Source organism: Salvelinus alpinus, chromosome 10 (genome assembly GCF_045679555.1).
Source record: "Salvelinus alpinus chromosome 10, SLU_Salpinus.1, whole genome shotgun sequence".
NCBI classification, from domain to species: domain Eukaryota; kingdom Metazoa; phylum Chordata; class Actinopteri; order Salmoniformes; family Salmonidae; genus Salvelinus; species Salvelinus alpinus.
Window position 1 is genome coordinate 60,086,912 of NC_092095.1, and position 19,732 is coordinate 60,106,643.

Sequence of the window (19,732 nt, forward strand, 5' to 3'; positions counted from 1 at the left end):
GAGACAGAGAACAATATAAATCTACCAGCTGGACCCTATAGAGACAGAGAACAATATAAATCTACCAGCTGGACCCTATAGTGACAGAGAACAATATAAATCTACCAGCTGGACCCTATAGTGACAGAGAACAATATACATCTACCAGCTGGACCCTATAGTGACAGAGAACAATATAAATCTACCAGCTGGACCCTATAGAGACAGAGAACAATATAAATCTACCAGCTGGACCCTATAGTGACAGAGAACAATATAAATCTACCAGCTGGACCCTATAGAGACAGAGAACAATATAAATATACCAGCTGGACCCTATAGAAACAGAGAACAATATAAATCTACCAGCTGGACCCTATAGTGACAGAGAACAATATAAATCTACCAGCAGGACCCTATAGAGAGAGAGAACAATATAAATCTACCAGCTGGACCCTATAGTGACAGAGAACAATATAAATCTACCATAGGGACCCTATAGAGACAGAGAACAATATAAATATACCAGCTGGACCCTATAGAGACAGAGAACAATATAAATCTACCAGCCGGACCCTATAGAGACAGAGAACAATATAAATATACCAGCTGGACCCTATAGAGACAGAGAACAATATAAATCTACCAGCTGGACCCTATAGTGACAGAGAACAATATAAATCTACCAGCTGGACCCTATAGAGACAGAGAACAATATAAATCTACCATAGGGACCCTATAGAGACAGAGAACAATATAAATCTACCAGCTGGACCCTATAGAGACAGAGAACAATATAAATCTAACAGCTGGACCCTATAGAGACAGAGAACAATATACATCTACCAGCTGGACCCTATAGAGACAGAGAACAATATAAATCTACCAGCTGGACCCTATAGTGACAGAGAACAATATAAATCTAACAGCTGGACCCTATAGAGACAGAGAACAATATAAATCTACCAGCTGGACCCTATAGAGACAGAGAACAATATAAATCTACCAGCTGGACCCTATAGTGACAGAGAACAATATACATCTACCAGCTGGACCCTATAGAGACAGAGAACAATATAAATCTACCAGCTGGACCCTATAGTGACAGAGAACAATATAAATCTACCAGATGGACCCTATAGAGACAGAACAATATAAATCTACCAGATGGACCCTATAGAGACAGAGAACAATATAAATCTACCAGCTGGACCCTATAGTGACAGAGAACAATATAAATCTACCAGATGGACCCTATAGAGACAGAACAATATAAATCTACCAGATGGACCCTATAGAGACAGAGAACAATATAAATCTACCAGCTGGACCCTATAGTGACAGAGAACAATATAAATCTACCAGCTGGACCCTATAGTGACAGAGAACAATATACATCTACCAGCTGGACCCTATAGTGACAGAGAACAATATAAATCTACCAGCTGGACCCTATAGAGACAGAGAACAATATAAATCTACCAGCTGGACCCTATAGTGACAGAGAACAATATAAATCTACCAGCTGGACCCTATAGAGACAGAGAACAATATAAATCTACCAGCTGGACCCTATAGAGACAGAGAACAATATAAATCTAACAGCTGGACCCTATAGAGACAGAGAACAATATAAATCTACCAGCTGGACCCTATAGAGACAGAGAACAATATAAATCTACCAGCTGGACCCTATAGAGACAGAGAACAATATAAATCTACCACCTGGACCCTATAGAGACAGAGAACAATATAAATCTACCAGCTGGACCCTATAGAGATAGAGAACAATATAAATCTACCAGCTGGACCCTATAGAGACAGAGAACAATATAAATCTACCAGCAGGACCCTATAGAGACAGAGAACAATATAAATCTACCAGCTGGACCCTATAGAGACAGAGAACAATATAAATCTAACAGCTGGACCCGATAGAGACAGAACAATATAAATCTACCAGCTGGACCCTATAGAGACAGAGAACAATATAAATCTACCAGCTGGACCCTATAGTGACAGAGAACAATATACATCTACCAGCAGGACCCTATAGAGACAGAGAACAATATAAATATACCAGCTGGACCCTATAGAGACAGAGAACAATATAAATCTACCAGATGGACCCTATAGAGACAGAGAACAATATAAATCTACCAGCTGGACCCTATAGTGACAGAGAACAATATAAATCTACCAGCTGGACCCTATAGAGACAGAGAACAATATACATCTACCAGCTGGACCCTATAGTGACAGAGAACAATATAAATCTACCAGCTGGACCCTATAGAGACAGAGAACAATATAAATTTACCAGCTGGACCCTATAGTGACAGAACAATATAAATCTACCAGCAGGACCCTATAGAGACAGAGAACAATATAAATATACCAGCTGGACCCTATAGAGACAGAGAACAATATAAATCTACCAGATGGACCCTATAGAGACAGAGAACAATATAAATCTACCAGCTGGACCCTATAGTGACAGAGAACAATATAAATCTACCAGCTGGACCCTATAGAGACAGAGAACAATATACATCTACCAGCTGGACCCTATAGTGACAGAGAACAATATAAATCTACCAGCAGGACCCTATAGAGACAGAGAACAATATAAATCTACCAGATGGACCCTATAGTGACAGAACAATATAAATCTACCAGCTGGACCCTATAGAGACAGAGAACAATATAAATCTACTAGATGGACCCTATAGTGACAGAGAACAATATAAATCTACCAGCAGGACCCTATAGAGACAGAGAACAATATAAATCTACCAGATGGACCCTATAGTGACAGAACAATATAAATCTACCAGCTGGACCCTATAGAGACAGAGAACAATATAAATCTACCAGATGGACCCTATAGTGACAGAGAACAATATAAATCTACCAGATGGACCCTATAGTGACAGAGAACAATATAAATCTACCATAGGGACCCTATAGAGACAGAGAACAATATAAATCTACCATAGGGACCCTATAGTGACAGAGAACAATATAAATCTACCAGATGGACCCTATAGTGACAGAGAACAATATAAATCTACCAGCAGGACCCTATAGAGACAGAGAACAATATAAATCTACCAGCTGGACCCTATAGTGACAGAACAATATAAATCTACCAGCTGGACCCTATAGTGACAGAGAACAATATAAATCTACCAGATGGACCCTATAGAGACAGAGAACAATATAAATCTACCAGCAGGACCCTATAGAGACAGAGAACAATATAAATCTACCATAGGGACCCTATAGTGACAGAGAACAATATAAATCTACCAGCTGGACCCTATAGAGACAGAGAACAATATAAATCTACCAGCTGGACCCTATAGAGACAGAGAACAATATAAATCTACCAGATGGACCCTATAGTGACAGAGAACAATATAAATCTACCAGATGGACCCTATAGTGACAGAGAACAATATAAATCTACCAGATGGACCCTATAGAGACAGAGAACAATATAAATCTACCAGCTGGACCCTATAGTGACAGAGAACAATATAAATCTACCAGCTGGACCCTATAGAGACAGAGAACAATATAAATCTACCATAGGGACCCTATAGTGACAGAGAACAATATAAATCTACCAGATGGACCCTATAGTGACAGAGAACAATATAAATCTACCAGCAGGACCCTATAGAGACAGAGAACAATATAAATCTACCAAATGGACCCTATAGTGACAGAGAACAATATAAATCTACCAGCAGGACCCTATAGAGACAGAGAACAATATAAATCTACCATAGGGACCCTATAGAGACAGAGAACAATATAAATCTACCATAGGGACCCTATAGTGACAGAGAACAATATAGATCTACCAGATGGACCCTATAGTGACAGAGAACAATATAAATCTACCAGCAGGACCCTATAGAGACAGAGAACAATATAAATATACCAGCTGGACCCTATAGAGACAGAGAACAATATAAATCTACCAGATGGACCCTATAGTGACAGAGAACAATATAAATCTACCAGATGGACCCTATAGAGACAGAGAACAATATAAATCTACCAGCTGGACCCTATAGTGACAGAGAACAATATAAATCTACCATAGGGACCCTATAGTGACAGAGAACAATATAAATCTACCAGATGGACCCTATAGTGACAGAGAACAATATAAATCTACCAGCAGGACCCTATAGAGACAGAGAACAATATAAATTTACCAAATGGACCCTATAGTGACTGAGAACAATATAAATCTACCAGCAGGACCCTATAGAGACAGAGAACAATATAAATCTACCATAGGGACCCTATAGAGACAGAGAACAATATAAATCTACCATAGGGACCCTATAGTGACAGAGAACAATATAGATCTACCAGATGGACCCTATAGTGACAGAGAACAATATAAATCTACCAGCAGGACCCTATAGAGACAGAGAACAATATAAATATACCAGCTGGACCCTATAGAGACAGAGAACAATATAAATCTACCAGCTGGACCCTATAGAGACAGAGAACAATATAAATCTACCAGCTGGACCCTATAGAGACAGAGAACAATATAAATCTACCAGCTGGACCCTATAGAGACAGAGAACAATATAAATATACCAGATGGACCCTATAGTGACAGAGAACAATATAAATCTACCAGATGGACCCTATAGAGACAGAACAATATACATCTACCAGATGGACCCTATAGTGACAGAGAACAATATAAATCTACCAGCTGGACCCTATAGAGACAGAGAACAATATAAATTTACCAGCTGGACCCTATAGAGACAGAGAACAATATAAATCTACCAGCTGGACCCTATAGTGACAGAGAACAATATAAATCTACCAGCTGGACCCTATAGTGACAGAGAACAATATAAATCTACCAGCTGGACCCTATAGAGACAGAGAACAATATAAATCTACCAGCTGGACCCTATAGTGACAGAGAACAATATAAATCTACCAGCTGGACCCTATAGAGACAGAGAACAATATAAATCTACCAGCTGGACCCTATAGTGACAGAGAACAATATAAATCTACCAGATGGACCCTATAGAGACAGAACAATATAAATCTACCAGATGGACCCTATAGAGACAGAGAACAATATAAATCTACCAGCTGGACCCTATAGTGACAGAGAACAATATAAATCTACCAGATGGACCCTATAGAGACAGAACAATATAAATCTACCAGATGGACCCTATAGAGACAGAGAACAATATAAATCTACCATAGGGACCCTATAGAGACAGAGAACAATATAAATCTACCAGCTGGACCCTATAGAGACAGAGAACAATATAAATCTACCAGCTGGACCCTATAGTGACAGAGAACAATATAAATCTACCAGCTGGACCCTATAGTGACAGAGAACAATATACATCTACCAGCTGGACCCTATAGTGACAGAGAACAATATACATCTACCAGATGGACCCTATAGTGACAGAGAACAATATAAATCTACCAGCTGGACCCTATAGAGACAGAGAACAATATACATCTACCAGCTGGACCCTATAGTGACAGAGAACAATATAAATCTACCAGCTGGACCCTATAGAGACAGAGAACAATATAAATCTACCAGCTGGACCCTATAGAGACAGAACTATATACAGTACATCCATGGTTATCGATGGCTAATCAGAAACAAAGCATGTCACTGTTAAAGGAGAGTACTTACAGGAGGTCCCTCAGGTCCCGGGAGTCCCTTCTCTCCCTGCACACACAGAGGTCAAAGGGTATAAAAATGTTATGTGGCATGGCACATATAAAAGAGATGGACAAATACATAATAGCATACATAGTATTTCTACCAACTATACATCTAGTGTGTGGTTTTTCTCACCGGTTGAGACCCCAGCCCTCCCAGGTACATGGGTCTTCCATCAGGCCCCATGATAATACCATTTTCTCCTTTCTCCCCCTGGACAGGACACAGGGTGGAGACATGTCAATACTTCATGCAATTTTCCCTGTACTGTACAGAAAACAAGATATGAAGGAATTAAGTTATTACCAGACCTTAGCTGCGTATCCTGGCTGTCCAGGCTCTCCTGTATCTCCCTTTGGTCCCATAGGCCCCTACAGAAGAAGTTATGATCAGTATAAATAACAACCTTGTGTGTGTATATTTTTAAAAGAGAGTTCCATTAACATGTTTTAGGCAGTTTTCAATATACAACTAGTGTATAAAATCTGGTTTTAGGCAGTTTTCAACATACAACTAGTGTATAAAATCTGGTTTTAGGCAGTTTTCAACATACAACTAGTAGGCCGTACAGCATTGTTTTTTGAAATATTAGGGAGCACTATTAAGGTGTTTCAACTGTGAAATATATATTTTTTAAATGTTCCATTAACATGTTATAAAATCGTTTTTGGCGCAATCTCCAACATACGTCTAGTACAGAACTGTCCGTTACACTATTTGGTGTGTTTCAACTGTGAAATATCTTTAGAAACAGTAAAGGTAAATGTCTCCACTCCACTGTGTGTGTGTGTTCATTGGCAGTGTGATACTGATACGTACTGGGAATCCTGCCCGGCCGGGAAGACCTGGTCCTCCCTGGAGAAAAGGAAATAAGGGTTAGGGTGACTTTATAAAACATTATAAGACATTATAAAACTGCATGTAGAGTAACATAGTGTGATGAGTCAAATTCTCACCTGTCCTTGATTCCCAAGAACTCCATCAAACTACAACGAGACAGAGACAGGTAGGTCAGTTGTGTCACTGAAACATCACTATGATCCAGAGCAGACTAGACCGTACAGTACACAGCCACACTCACACTGCCTGAGGTCTGGTAGATCTGTCCCGGTGGGCCAGGGGCTCCTGGAGGTCCAGGGGGTCCCCCTTCACGTCCTGGCTCACCCTACAACACCACACACACAACAACATGAGAGCCGTGGGACAATCAATAGACGACTTACGCTAAAAGTTTGGGGTCATTTAGAAAAGTCTTTGTTTTTGAAAGAAAAGCAAATGTTTTGTCCATTTAAAATAACATCAAATTGATCAGAAATACAGTGTAAACATTGTTAATGTTGTAAATGACTGTTGTAGCTGGAAACTGCAGATTTTTTATGGAATATCTACATAGGCGTACAGAGGCCCATTATCAGCAACCATCACGCCTGTGTTCCAATGGCACGTTGCGTTAGCTAATCCAAGTTGATCATTTTAAAAGGCAAATTGATCATTAGAAAACAGCTGAAAACTGTTGTGCTGATTAAAGAAGCAATAAAATAAAATTTAAAAAATCAACCAACAAAATATGGTAATCAGGAGTAGGTAACTCACCCTTTCCCCTCTGTCTCCCCTCTCCCCTTTGTCTCCCTGTGTATACACAAGAAACATAACAGAATAGGTTAGTGCACTTTGCGTGGGTTACTCTAAAGCCTAAGTAATGTTCTAATAGAGTCTGGGGAGGTGGCTGAGGGATAATGATCTTCTACCAATATTCCTGGGAATCCGTCCATCCCTGGTGTTCCATTCTGTCCTCTTGCTCCCTCGCTCCCCTTCTCTCCCGAAAGCCCAGGCAAACCAGATCTTCCCTGGATGATGACAGGAATACAGTAAGCATTGCTATATAACAAAGATATGGCCTCCAATCAAACTTAGCAATATTCAAAGGGATTTCCTGGTTCTTACCGGAAGGCCAGCGATTCCGGGCGGACCCTGAAAAACAATGGATATGTGACTATGTATTAGTTGACGTGATCGTAAAGGCAATCCAAATGATGAGTGGATGGCAATTTATAGATCACCTGTGGTCCTGGAATCCCTATCACTCCAGCAACACCATTGACCCCCGTCACTCCGGAACCCTCCCTGTCACCCTACACAGAGAGGACACAGATACAGTTCAAAAAAGACTATTCCACAAAGATATATGTCGTCAAATACACAGTATGTAGTCAATTGGGTAACAATTTGTATGAAGGGAGCTTTGGGTGGGAGGTTAAGCTGTAGTTGATGTAGTCTGGGTGGGTGGCAGGAGTTGTGTACAGTACTCACATAACGCACGGGGTAGGAAGGTCCGGGGGGTCCGGGTGGTCCTGGAGGCCCAATTGGTCCCATGGGCCCAGGAAGCCCAGCCAAGCCCCCCTGCCCTGCCTGACCAGGCACTCCAGGGTCACCCTGAGAACCCTGGTGGTTAGGAGCGAAGAGGTGAGAGACAGAGAGAGAGAGATTGTAAGTGTGTGTGTGTGTGTGTAAAAATCAGCAGTCCATTTACATGTAGACATAATTGACACAGCATACTAACAGACAAATAAAGAAGCATTCCACAAAATTGGAAACACATTTAAGCTGGGATAGTATGGGTGTATTTCAGAGCTCACCCTCTCTCCACTGGGCCCTGGAAGACCTAGATCACCAGCTTCTCCCTGCGGATGAGAGGGAGAGAGAGATGGGGAAAGAGAGATACAGAGAGAGAAAGAGACAATCATCTCAAAAGGATCCCTATACAAAGGTCCAGTTCTGTGTGTGCTGTATACAGTGATATATAAACTCAGCAAAAAAAGAAACGCCCCTTTTTCAGGACCCTGTCTTTCAAAGATCATTTGTAGAAATCCAAATAACTTCACAGATCTTCATTGTAAAGGGTTTAAACACTGTTTCCCATGCTTGTTCAATGAACCATAAACAATTAATGAACATGCACCTGTGGAACGGTCGTTAAGACACTAACAGCTTACAGACGGTAGGCAATTAAGGTCACAGTTATGAAAACTTAGGACACTAAAGAGGCCTTTCTACTGACTCTGAAAAACACCAAAAGAAAGATGCCCAGGGTCCCTGCTCATCTGCGTGAACATGCCTTAGGCATGTTGCAAGGAGGCATGAGAACTGCAGATGTGGCCAGGGCAATATATTGCAATGTCCGTACTGTGAGACGCTTAAGACAATGCTACAGGGAGACAGGACGGACAGCTGATCGTCCTCGCAGTGGCAGACCACGTGTAACAACACCTGCACAGGATCGGTACATCCGAACATCACACCTGCGGGACAGGTACAGGATGGCAACAACAACTGCCCGAGTTACACCAGGAATGCACAATCCCTCCATCAGTGCTCAGACTGTCCGCAATAGGCTGAGAGAGTCGCCTATGGGCACAAACCCACCATCGCTGGACCAGACAGGACTGGCAAAAAGTGCTCTTCACTGACGAGTCGCGGTTTTGTCTCACCGGGGGTGATGGTCGGATTCGCGTTTATCATCAAAGGAATGAGCGTTACACCGAGGCCTGTACTCTGGAGCGGGATTGATTTGGAGGTGGAGAGTCCGTCATGGTCTGGGGCGGTGTGTCACAGCATCATCGGACTGATCTTGTTGTCATTGCAGGCAATCTCAACGCTGTGCATTACATTGAAGACATCCTCCTCCCTCATGTGGTACCCTTCCTGCAGGCTCATTCTGACATGACCCTCCAGCATGACAATGCCACCAGCCATACTGCTCGTTCTGTGCATGATTTCCTGCAAGACAGGAATGTCAGTGTTCTGCCATGGCCAGTGAAGAGCCCAGATCTCAATCACGTCTGGGACCTGTTGGGTCGGAGGGTGAGGGCTAGGGCCATTCCCCCCAGAAATGTCCGGGAACTTGCAGGTGCCTTGGTGGAAGTGGGGTAACATCTCACAGCAAGAACTGGCAAATCTGGTGCAGTCCATGAGGAGGAGATGCACTGCAGTACTTAATGCAGCTGGTGGCCACACCAGATACTGACTGATACTTTTGATTTTGACCCCCCTTTGTTCTGGGACACATTATTCAATTTCTGTTAGTCACATGTCTGTGGAACTTGTTCAGTTTATGTTTCAGTTGTGGAAAATTGTTATGTTCATACAAATATTTACACATGTTATGATTGCTGAAAATAAACGCAGTTGACAGTGAGAGGACGTTTATTTTTCTGCTGAGTTTAGTATGATCAGTTGAGCTGAAATAAAATAAGTCTCCTCCCTGTCTCATACCTTCTCTCCGCTACTGGGTCCTGGGGTTCCAGGCCTGCCAGGTGGACCAGCGGGCCCCTGAAAAACACAGCATGATATCAATACATAATGGTCAACAAATCAAGACATTCATTTCAATGCTGTAGTTGTGCTGTCTACAGTTAACTAGGCACAAAACATATGGTCATATCAGATATAGTAGAGAGAGGGTCCTCACTGGTAGGCCACGGGCCCCGTCCTGTCCGGGAGGTCCAGGGGGCCCGAAAGAGCCTGACCCATGGGAGCTGACACCACCGGCTGAGGGGCCAGGGGGGCCGGGGGGACCTGGTAGACCACGGAGAGTCTAAAGAAACAGTCAACACAACAGTCTTGGGTTTCACAATATACAGTTTGTGAAAAGTTGTTTTTCTGGGCCAAACTCAAAATCTCTCCATCAGCTAAAACATACCTGTATTTTCTCCAAATCTGGGAATCCTCCTGAGCCTTCCATATCCACAAATGTCTAGGGACAAATGAAGAAACATTAAAAGTGGTATATTAGTATATTCATGTCTGATCCACATGAATTAATGGGCTGAATGGCCTGATGCTGTAGTGGTTGACTCACAGCGCGATCAACTGTCCCTGGGCCTGGGTGTCCAGGTGGCCCTGGAGGACCCCTGGGTCCTGGGTGACCATCACCACGATCCCCCTGGAGAGGTCACAGGGAAAACACTCAGTATTTAACCTTTGGGCACCTCCGATAATATTCAAATACTCATGCTCTTAAATAAATGGCTTCTGGCCTTTACCTTTTGTCCTTTGACCCCTGAGTCTCCTTGTGTTCCTGGGAACCCTCTGTCTCCGGCAGGTCCCTGAGTTGTGGTGGGACAGAGAGAGAAGACACAGCTTAGTGAGGCTGACACTGTCTGACCACTGCTACTGACCACCACCGCTTATCAATAATGACATCTGACTACCACTGTATTTCTCCTCACACAATTAACAATGAATAAAAAAACATGACATGGGATCAATGGGATAAAACATCAGAAAGTGACACTCACTAATTTGCCATCCTCTCCTGGATCCCCCTGGGGAATGAAATAGATATGGTTTGTTACAGTCAATTCAAAGAAAATGTACAAGTACTGAGACGGAAAGTATTCAGACCCCTTGACTTTTTCCACACTTTGTTACGTTACAGCCTTATTCTAAAATGGATTAAATAAATCAGCAATCTACACACAATACCCCATAATGACAAAGCAAAAACAGGTTTTTAGTCTGAATACTTTCCGAATGCACTGTATGTCAGAAGGTATAGTACAACTCACCGCCTCTCCCTCTGGTCCCTGGGGTCCTGCTGGTCCTTTGACCCCTGGGGGCCCCATCGGTCCCATTGGCCCGGCCACTGGCTGCACCACAGAGCCGTCCCCTAGCCTCACAACCTGGGCAGCTGGCCCCCCAGGGCCAGGAGGGCCAGGGGGCCCAGGTACGCCACGGTCCCCCTTGGAGCCTGGGTAACCGAACCCAGAACTGCCCTGTGGGAAGAAAACAATCAACTACCTATTTAATCTGATCACTTCAATGACTAGCTAAGATGAAGTCAAATAAAAAGAAGCTGGGAAGGACAAAGTCAAAACGTACCTTCAAGCCTGTGTCTCCCTGAAAGAAAAAGGAGACAAAGACAAGTTGTATGTAATGTTGGAACTATTACATGTGTTTCAGAGGCATGTATGAGGTCTGTCTGAATCAGATGTAATCAGCTATGGGGGTCATCAGTTATAAGGGGTGTATAACACACAGTAGTGTGCCAGGCAGCATGCAGTACCTTTTCTCCACGTTCTCCTCCGCCTGATGAAGAGCCAGAGGAAGAGGCAGAGCTGGAGAAAGACCCCGAGTCCCCCTTTGGCCCGGCGGGACCTCTGTCCCCTGGACTGCCCTTCTCCCCTCTGTCCCCCTTCTCCCTGTTAGAACCAGTAAGGCCTGAAGATACACAGAGAGACACATAGAGAGGGAGAGAGACACAGAGAGAGGGAGAGGTGGGTGTTAGAATAGACGTCAGAAGTAACATCGTGGTCATCATCGGCATGAATGTTGCTGTCATCATCACTTTCACTAGCATCCTCTATCCTCAGTTAGCGTCCTACTACCTTTGTCCTCCCCTTCCATGCCAAACTATTCCACAGAGTTCCATGCCAACCTACTCCACAGAGTTCCATGCCAACCTACTCCACACAGTTCCATGACAACCTACTCCACACAGCTCCATGCCAACCTACTCCACACAGCTCCATGCCAACCTACTCCACAGAGTTCCATGCCAACCTACTCCACAGAGTTCCATGCCAACCTACTCCACACAGTTCCATGACAACCTACTCCACACAGCTCCATGCCAACCTACTCCACACAGCTCCATGCCAACCTACTCCACACAGTTTCATGCCAACCTTCTCCACACAGTTCCATGCCAACCTACTCCACAGAGTTCCATGCCAACCTACTCCACAGAGTTCCATGCTAACCTACTCCACAGAGATTCATGCCAACCTTCTCCACACAGTTCCATGCCAACCTACTCCACAGAGTTCCATGCCAACCTACTCCACAGAGTTCCATGCAGACAGGACATGCTGAGGGCATGATGAGATCTCATCAACCTAATCCAGTACAGCTTCCCTGAATTCTGACATGGAGTGGTAAGGGTATACTGTCCTGAAATCAGGGACTGGTTGTCAGGGAACTCCACTGGACCTCATTGGAGAGTGTTTATAACATAGCCAGACGGACAGACGGACAGACAAAGTTTCCAGTGACCTACCTGGTTGACCTCCTGACCCTGGTCTGGACTCTACTGAGGTCTGATGATTCCTGTCACCTACAGTCAATCAACACAAACACACTTACCTGCATGCCTAGTTCGTACACTAGAAAACACTAACAATGATCAACAATCCACTGGCGGGTTGGGGCAGTAACCTAAAGGTTGCTGGATCGAATCCCCGAGCTGACAAGTTAAAACTCTATCGTTCAGCCCCTGAGCAAGGTAGTTAATCCAGGCACCGATGACGTGGATGTCGACTAAGGCAGCCCCCCCTCAGAGGGGTTAAATGGGGAAGACACGTTTCCGTTGAATACATTCAGTTGTACAACTGACTAGGTATCCCCCTTTCCTTTTCCTTTACAATCAGCCACTCTTGAAGGAAAATTAAAGGTAATGTCTACCTTCTCCACTAGAAGGTGCTAGTGTGCTGTATATCCCTGCATACCGTATCTAACGAGCAACAAGGTTCTCAAGTAGTGTGGTATTACACTAGGTACATATTTGCATGACAGATAGTTTCACAGTTTTTACATCAACAGTTTTTGTTAGCACTGCAGTTACTCTAAATATAGCTTGGTTGGTTGACTATTATATGCGCATTTTCAATAAACCTAAGTAATATTTTAGAGGATAACTTTACAGATGATGTCATCATTGTTCGACTCAGCCCACTGACCTGTCTCTGAGAGCCTGTCGCTCACTGATGATGTCAGAGGGGGCTCTGGCACCGGTCGGAGAGATGGAGGGGTGGTCTGACAGGAGGGAGGAGAGGAAGGTTAGACAGGACACAGACCCTGATCCAATACTTTCACAGTAAATCCTTCCTTCTAATTCCACATCACAGAATAGATTAACAGGCCAAAATAGGATAAAGAAGATATCTTTACAGTTTTGCCGGTCTCTCTTCTGTCCCCATCCCCACTGCCAAAGTCACCTGAGGCCTGAGAGAGAGACAGAGAAAGAGAGAGAGAGACAGCAAGACAAACAGAGACAAGTCAAGGCATTTGAGAAAACGTTAGTTGACATGAATCATATCATATTCCTACTAAACTGTGTCTGGTTCTACAGTCTAATCACTCACAGCGTCTGAGTCATCATCGTCTTCACAGAGTAGCTCAGCTGCTCGAGGGTTACCCACCACGTTCAGCTCAGCAATCGCCCCCTGCACAACACGCACAGACACACAGGCACACACACAGAGACAGACAAACACACTGATGACTGTGAGAAACGAGATACTGTATAGCCATTGGGGCAGTATGAATTTAATGATGCCAGTCAGGATCTAAGCCATTAATATACAATAAAATGTAAAGAGGATGTGTCTGACTGACCGTGACCTTACTAACTCAGAACAGACAGAGTCTTGCAGAAACAACAGACAGGGTTCTAAATCTCTCCCAGGGGCCTGATAGAGTTAGACTATGAGAATGCACGTTTCAACACACTGTTAAAAACAGCAGGTGTGAGTGAGATGAAACCTAAACCCACACGTTGTTTGGGGGTAAATCCCTCACTAATCGCTCCCACAGGAATCTCAGTCAGGTATGTGTCACTGGCAACAGGAAAGCCAGACAGCCAGTCACATCTCACTAACAGCACTACTAACCCCTCCTCCCTCTAGTAAATCTATTTGCTGACCTGTCCTGTCGTCTGGCCTTTCAACTTTGACCACTCAGCATAGTCACTGACCCGTCTAACCACATGTGATGGTCACATGGGGTTTGACACCAGAGCGAGGGTTGGGGGTGGGGGTGCAGAACGACAGAGACTTTAGGGAAGAGTTATACCAATGTTTTACATGAGGGAACAATAAAGATATTTTACATGAGGGAAGAATAAAGATATTTTACAAGAGGGAAGAATAAAGATATTTTACAAGAGGGAACAATAAAGATATTTTACATGAGGGAACAATAAAGATGTTTTACATGAGGGAACAATAAAGATATTTTACATGAGGGAACCATGAAGATGTTTTACATGAGGGAACAATAAAGATGTTTTACATGAGGGAACAATAAAGATATTTTACATGAGGGAACAATAAAGTTAGAGGTAAATATGTGTGGTCAGGTCAGCATTAGAGGTGTGGTTGGCGATCCATACTGTACCTCGAACCTGTCAGGGTCCGCGCCTCCCGCCTGACCCACGAAGATGCCCGCCCCCCTGTCCAGCTCCATGTCATCCGGCGAGCGCTCCAACTTCACCGTCTTCCCAGAGGCGTCGCACCCCATGAAGAAGGTCACCTGGTCATTGAACACGGACAGAGAGAACTTGGTCCAGGAGACTAGGTCCAGGGAGGGCACAGTGAAACTAGCGGCCAGGTACGAGGCCTCAGAGTCGGGCTCTGTGTAGTAGAACAGAATCTTCTGATTCCTGCCGTCAGCGTCCGGGGCGCTCAGCTTCACCCCCACGTACATGAACTTCTGGGAGGCGTCTGTGATGGAGAAGAGGACCCCGGGGCTGGAGGGGATGATTTGGAAGACCAGGGAGAAGTCTCTGTAGAAGGGGTTGGGGAGGTGGGCCAGGGCCGGCTGTCCCGCAGCAGTAAGCCCGTCCAGCCCTCCGAAGTAGTAGGCGGGTTTCCCCCCTGGACCGGCACGGGATTCATCAGGAGGCAGGTCTCCGATCAGCTGCAGTAGAGTCACACCACTCTCTGCTGCAGGGGAGGAGACAGGACAGGAAGTGAGGTTACACACACGAAGCCAGCGCTTACAGTACAGGAGTCCCATTGGCCCAGTCCAGAAACAAAGCACTAGCCCTTACTTAGGTCCCAGGGCACTGTGTAGATCTGAAAACATTGGATAGCTGTAAGCAGTATAATAAAAATGGCACCTTGCATTCTGATTTGTCCAATTCTTATAGATCTGTGCCTAGGACTTCTTTCAGACTAGTCTACATAAAGTGCCTAGGGCTTCTTTCAGACTAGTCTACATGAAGTTCCCAGGGCTTCTTTCAGATCTAGTCTACATGAAGTGCCCAGGGCTTCTTTCAGACTAGTCTACATGAAGTTCCCAGGGCTTCTTTCAGATCTAGTCTACATGAAGTGCCCAGGGCTTCTTTCAGATCTAGTCTACATGAAGTGCCCAGGGCTTCTTTCAGACTAGTCTACATGAAGTTCCCAGGGCTTCTTTCAGACTAGTCTACATGAAGTGCCCAGGGCTTCTTTCAGACTAGTCTACATGAAGTGCCCAGGGCTTCTTTCAGATCTAGTCTACACGAAGTGCCCAGGGCTTCTTTCAGACTAGTCTACATGAAGTGCCTAGGGCTTCTTTCAGACTAGTCTACACGAAGTGCCCAGGGCTTCTTTCAGACTAGTCTACATGAAGTGCCCAGGGCTTCTTTCAGATCTAGTCTACATGAAGTGCCCAGGGCTTCTTTCAGACTAGTCTACATGAAGTTCCCAGGGCTTCTTTCAGACTAGTCTACATGAAGTGCCCAGGGCTTCTTTCAGACTAGTCTACATGAAGATCCCAGGGCTTCTTTCAGATCTAGTCTACACGAAGTGCCCAGGGCTTCTTTCAGACTAGTCTACATGAAGTGCCTAGGGCTTCGGGACTTTGAGTTGTTTCTGGACCAGACATTTTTTTCAGCTCCTGTTTACGCTACGCACTTAACCACTGGTTTAGGATCAGCTATACACTCCAAAAAGGGTTCTTTGGCTGTCCCCATAAGATAACCCTTTTGGGTTCCATGTAAAAACCCTCTGTGAAAAAGGTTCAATATGGAACCCAGAAGGGTTTTACCTGGAACCAAAAGGGTTCTACCTAGCATTGCAAAGGGAGGGTATATTACGTGAAACTTTACAAGTTTACCAGTAAATTACCAGAATGTTGGTATCTTTCAAGGATGTTATTTAATCTATCACAAGACATCTAGTGTCCCTTTTGGGTACTTCAGATTATCACAGGTGTCTGTAATTATCTCTGGCCCGCTGTGTGACCTTACCACATGTAACATACAGTATATAAAATAATGAAATAAGATGATTTTCAAATAAAACATTGAATATAAAAGCTGCAAAATATTATCCAAAATATAAACCATCAATTTAGTGAATATCATTGGTGTTTAATATGAGGGTTACAGCATGAAATATATTTTATAATTTTTTTTACACACTTTTATTTATTTTACTATACATTTTTTGACAATGTTTCAGTGTCAAACTGGTGGAGGTTGTGAAAAAAGTCATTAGTTGTACAAGTTGCAGAGTTTCATTATTTAGGCTATTTTCTCTTGAACCAGATGGTATATATACTAGAAACCTGTGGCCAATGTGGACACAGATATTTGAAAAAATAATCCTATATACTGTATGAATACATTTTGTAAAAGTTATTCAAGTATAAATTACCAAAGTTATGATAGATTGCCATATATTTGCTGTTAATAACCCAAAATGACTGACGATTCCGGTAACTTTGGTAAACTACTGGTAGCTTTGCAACCCTAGTTCTACCTGGAATCAAAAAGGGTTCTTCAAAGGGTTCTACTATGGGGACAGCCGAATAACTCTTTTAGCTTCTAGACAGCTCCCTTTTTTCTAAGCCTGTACCACCTTCCTTTACCATACCCCCAAACTTAACCCTCAGCTAAACAGCCAAACTGATCCTGAGTCAGTTGTTAAGGGCATAGAGTAAACATACACAGAGTACTTTATCAGTGACATGAGGTTACCGAAGGGTACAAGGGCACAGTGCAGTAGCAGATTAGAAAGCGTCATGCCTCGATTGGTGTGCTGTGCTTCACCAAGTGACTTAGCCGTGATGAGTGCCTCAGGTCATACATGTGCAGTGGAGAAAACAACAAAGCCACTGGGCAAAAACTGGTTGAATCAACGTTGTTTCCACATCGTTTCAACAAAAAAAATGATATGTGGTGATGTTGAAACAAAGTGGAAAACTGATTGGATTTTTTAAAAGTCATCAGGGTAAGGGAATTTAGTCTTTATTTAACCCAACTTTTAACTAAAATCCAATGACATGGTAAATTGTTTAGTTGATTTCATCTTAGCTAACAACTCAACCAAATGTAAATCAAAACTAGACGATGAACTGAAGTATGTGCCCAGTGGGTACCAACTCGTGACCTAACGAAAGGTCAGTGAAATGTCAGCAAAGGTCTGTTGCAGAGTGAAATGACAAACCCCAGGCCACATGGACCAATCCCAGTACACTCAATAGTGCTTCAGACTCAATAGGGTTTCAGACTCAATAGGGCTTCAGACTCAATAGGGCTTCAGACTCAATAGGGCTTCAGACTCAATAGGGCTTCAGACTCAATAGTGCTTCAGACTCAATAGGGTTTCAGACTCAATAGGGCTTCAGACTCAATAGGGCTTCAGACTCAATAGGGCTTCAGACTCAATAGGGCTTCAGACTCAATAGGGCTTCAGACTCTATTGGGCTTCAGACTCAATAGGGCTTCAGACTCAATAGGGCTTCAGACTCAATAGGGCTTCAGACTCAATAGTGCTTCAGACTCAATAGGGTTTCAGACTCAATAGGGCTTCAGACTCAATAGGGCTTCAGACTCAATAGGGCTTCAGACTCAATAGAGCTTCAGACTCAATAGGGCTTCAGACTCAATAGGGCTTCAGACTCAATAGGGCTTCAGACTCAATAGGGCTTCAGACTCTATAGGGCTTCAGACTCAATAGGGCTTCAGACTCAATAGGGCTTCAGAGTCAATATGGCTTCAGACTCAATAGGGCTTCAGACTCAATAGGGCTTCAGACATTATTGGGCTTCAGACTCTATTGGGCTTCAGACTCTATTAGTTAATGGTTCAACCTCACCTAGGACAGGTCAAAACGTTCACAGATCTACAGTATGCAGTCAATGATGAACCCTTCTATTTTTCTATGATGGGCGATAGCAGATATCGTGACAGCTCACATTATCTTTCAAGCGCAGCAGTAAGCCTGATTGACCAAGCTAGGTAGTAGATGTAAAATAAAAGCAAAAATAAGGCTTTATGGAGAGAGTTTTGGGGTTCAGCAGGCAAAGACTGTGTCAAATGAACTTGGGCTGTTTTAGCATGGAAAACCGTCTGACTTTAATCCAGTTCCCATGGACTCAAATAGCCTAGAGGGAAATGAGGAATAGTTACATGAGACTAACCATCACATTCACATGAAATAGCACCTCTAGGGAACTAAACACTGGACAGACAGACATCCTCTCATGGGTGAACTGTCAGAGTAGATTTATGACAGCTGTTTACAGAAAAGCCCACACTGTACAATGTGAATGTCACACGAACCAGAGATACTTGAGATGTCCTATCCCTCCAGTGATGTAAACTTAAACAGGGGAAGTGAACTCCGTAACACTGTCATTTAGTGTCAGAGGATCTAGACTGAACCATGAGGAGTTATTCCAATAGCTAATAGTGTATCCTAAAGGGGATCTAACTTCTCAATGGCCAAAAGTGGCATTCATAAGTAAGTGCAATATCATATCATACTTAAGAAATAAGGATCGAGGGGGTGTGGTATATGGGCAATATACCACGGATAAGGGCTGTTCTTATACACGACGCAACGCAGAGTGCCTGGATACAGCCATTAGGTGCCTTATTGCTATTATAAACTGGTTACCAATGTAATTAAAGCAGTAACATCTATGGTATAGGGTCTGATATACCACGGCTGTCAGCCAATCAGCATTCAGGATTCGAACCACCCAATTTATAATGAAGATTATACAAAGGGTGGGTCTAAATCCTGAATGCCGATTGGTTAAAATCGCATTCCAGCCAGTGTCTATTCTACAAGTTACCACGGGCTAAATCTATGAATGCCCTTTCAGGTGGTTGAGTAAGCCTACATTTTAAAATGCATCATGTCTCATATTAGTATCATACTTCCAGTTGTGACTTGTGTGAATGGCATTTATTTGACTTTTGGAAAAAAACTTGGGTGCAGCCCT

At 43.5% G+C, this 19,732-nt stretch overlaps 1 protein-coding gene across 4 annotated transcripts in view; it reads right to left on the reverse strand.

Moving 5' to 3' along the window:
* col18a1b (collagen type XVIII alpha 1 chain b) overlaps nucleotides 1-19,732 on the reverse strand; it is a 72,534-nt gene that overhangs the window by 13,847 nt on the left and 38,955 nt on the right. For 3 of the 4 annotated variants that reach the window (XM_071330101.1, XM_071330098.1, XM_071330100.1), the window contains exons 2-27: nucleotides 14,909-15,456; nucleotides 13,876-13,956; nucleotides 13,682-13,735; nucleotides 13,471-13,546; nucleotides 12,792-12,848; nucleotides 11,799-11,953; nucleotides 11,615-11,632; nucleotides 11,302-11,508; nucleotides 11,032-11,058; nucleotides 10,777-10,839; nucleotides 10,593-10,676; nucleotides 10,434-10,487; nucleotides 10,203-10,328; nucleotides 10,007-10,063; nucleotides 8,371-8,415; nucleotides 8,045-8,176; nucleotides 7,795-7,866; nucleotides 7,679-7,705; nucleotides 7,483-7,581; nucleotides 7,328-7,363; nucleotides 6,816-6,899; nucleotides 6,691-6,720; nucleotides 6,554-6,589; nucleotides 6,046-6,105; nucleotides 5,870-5,947; nucleotides 5,705-5,740 (exon numbers count right to left, since the gene is read on the reverse strand). In XM_071330101.1, coding sequence (XP_071186202.1) covers nucleotides 5,705-5,740; nucleotides 5,870-5,947; nucleotides 6,046-6,105; nucleotides 6,554-6,589; nucleotides 6,691-6,720; nucleotides 6,816-6,899; nucleotides 7,328-7,363; nucleotides 7,483-7,581; nucleotides 7,679-7,705; nucleotides 7,795-7,866; nucleotides 8,045-8,176; nucleotides 8,371-8,415; nucleotides 10,007-10,063; nucleotides 10,203-10,328; nucleotides 10,434-10,487; nucleotides 10,593-10,676; nucleotides 10,777-10,839; nucleotides 11,032-11,058; nucleotides 11,302-11,508; nucleotides 11,615-11,632; nucleotides 11,799-11,953; nucleotides 12,792-12,848; nucleotides 13,471-13,546; nucleotides 13,682-13,735; nucleotides 13,876-13,956; nucleotides 14,909-15,456 — 2,342 coding nt within the window. The remainder of the gene's footprint in view (nucleotides 1-5,704; nucleotides 5,741-5,869; nucleotides 5,948-6,045; nucleotides 6,106-6,553; nucleotides 6,590-6,690; nucleotides 6,721-6,815; nucleotides 6,900-7,327; nucleotides 7,364-7,482; nucleotides 7,582-7,678; nucleotides 7,706-7,794; nucleotides 7,867-8,044; nucleotides 8,177-8,370; nucleotides 8,416-10,006; nucleotides 10,064-10,202; nucleotides 10,329-10,433; nucleotides 10,488-10,592; nucleotides 10,677-10,776; nucleotides 10,840-11,031; nucleotides 11,059-11,301; nucleotides 11,509-11,614; nucleotides 11,633-11,798; nucleotides 11,954-12,791; nucleotides 12,849-13,470; nucleotides 13,547-13,681; nucleotides 13,736-13,875; nucleotides 13,957-14,908; nucleotides 15,457-19,732) is intronic. The other variant, XM_071330099.1, reaches the window with a different exon arrangement.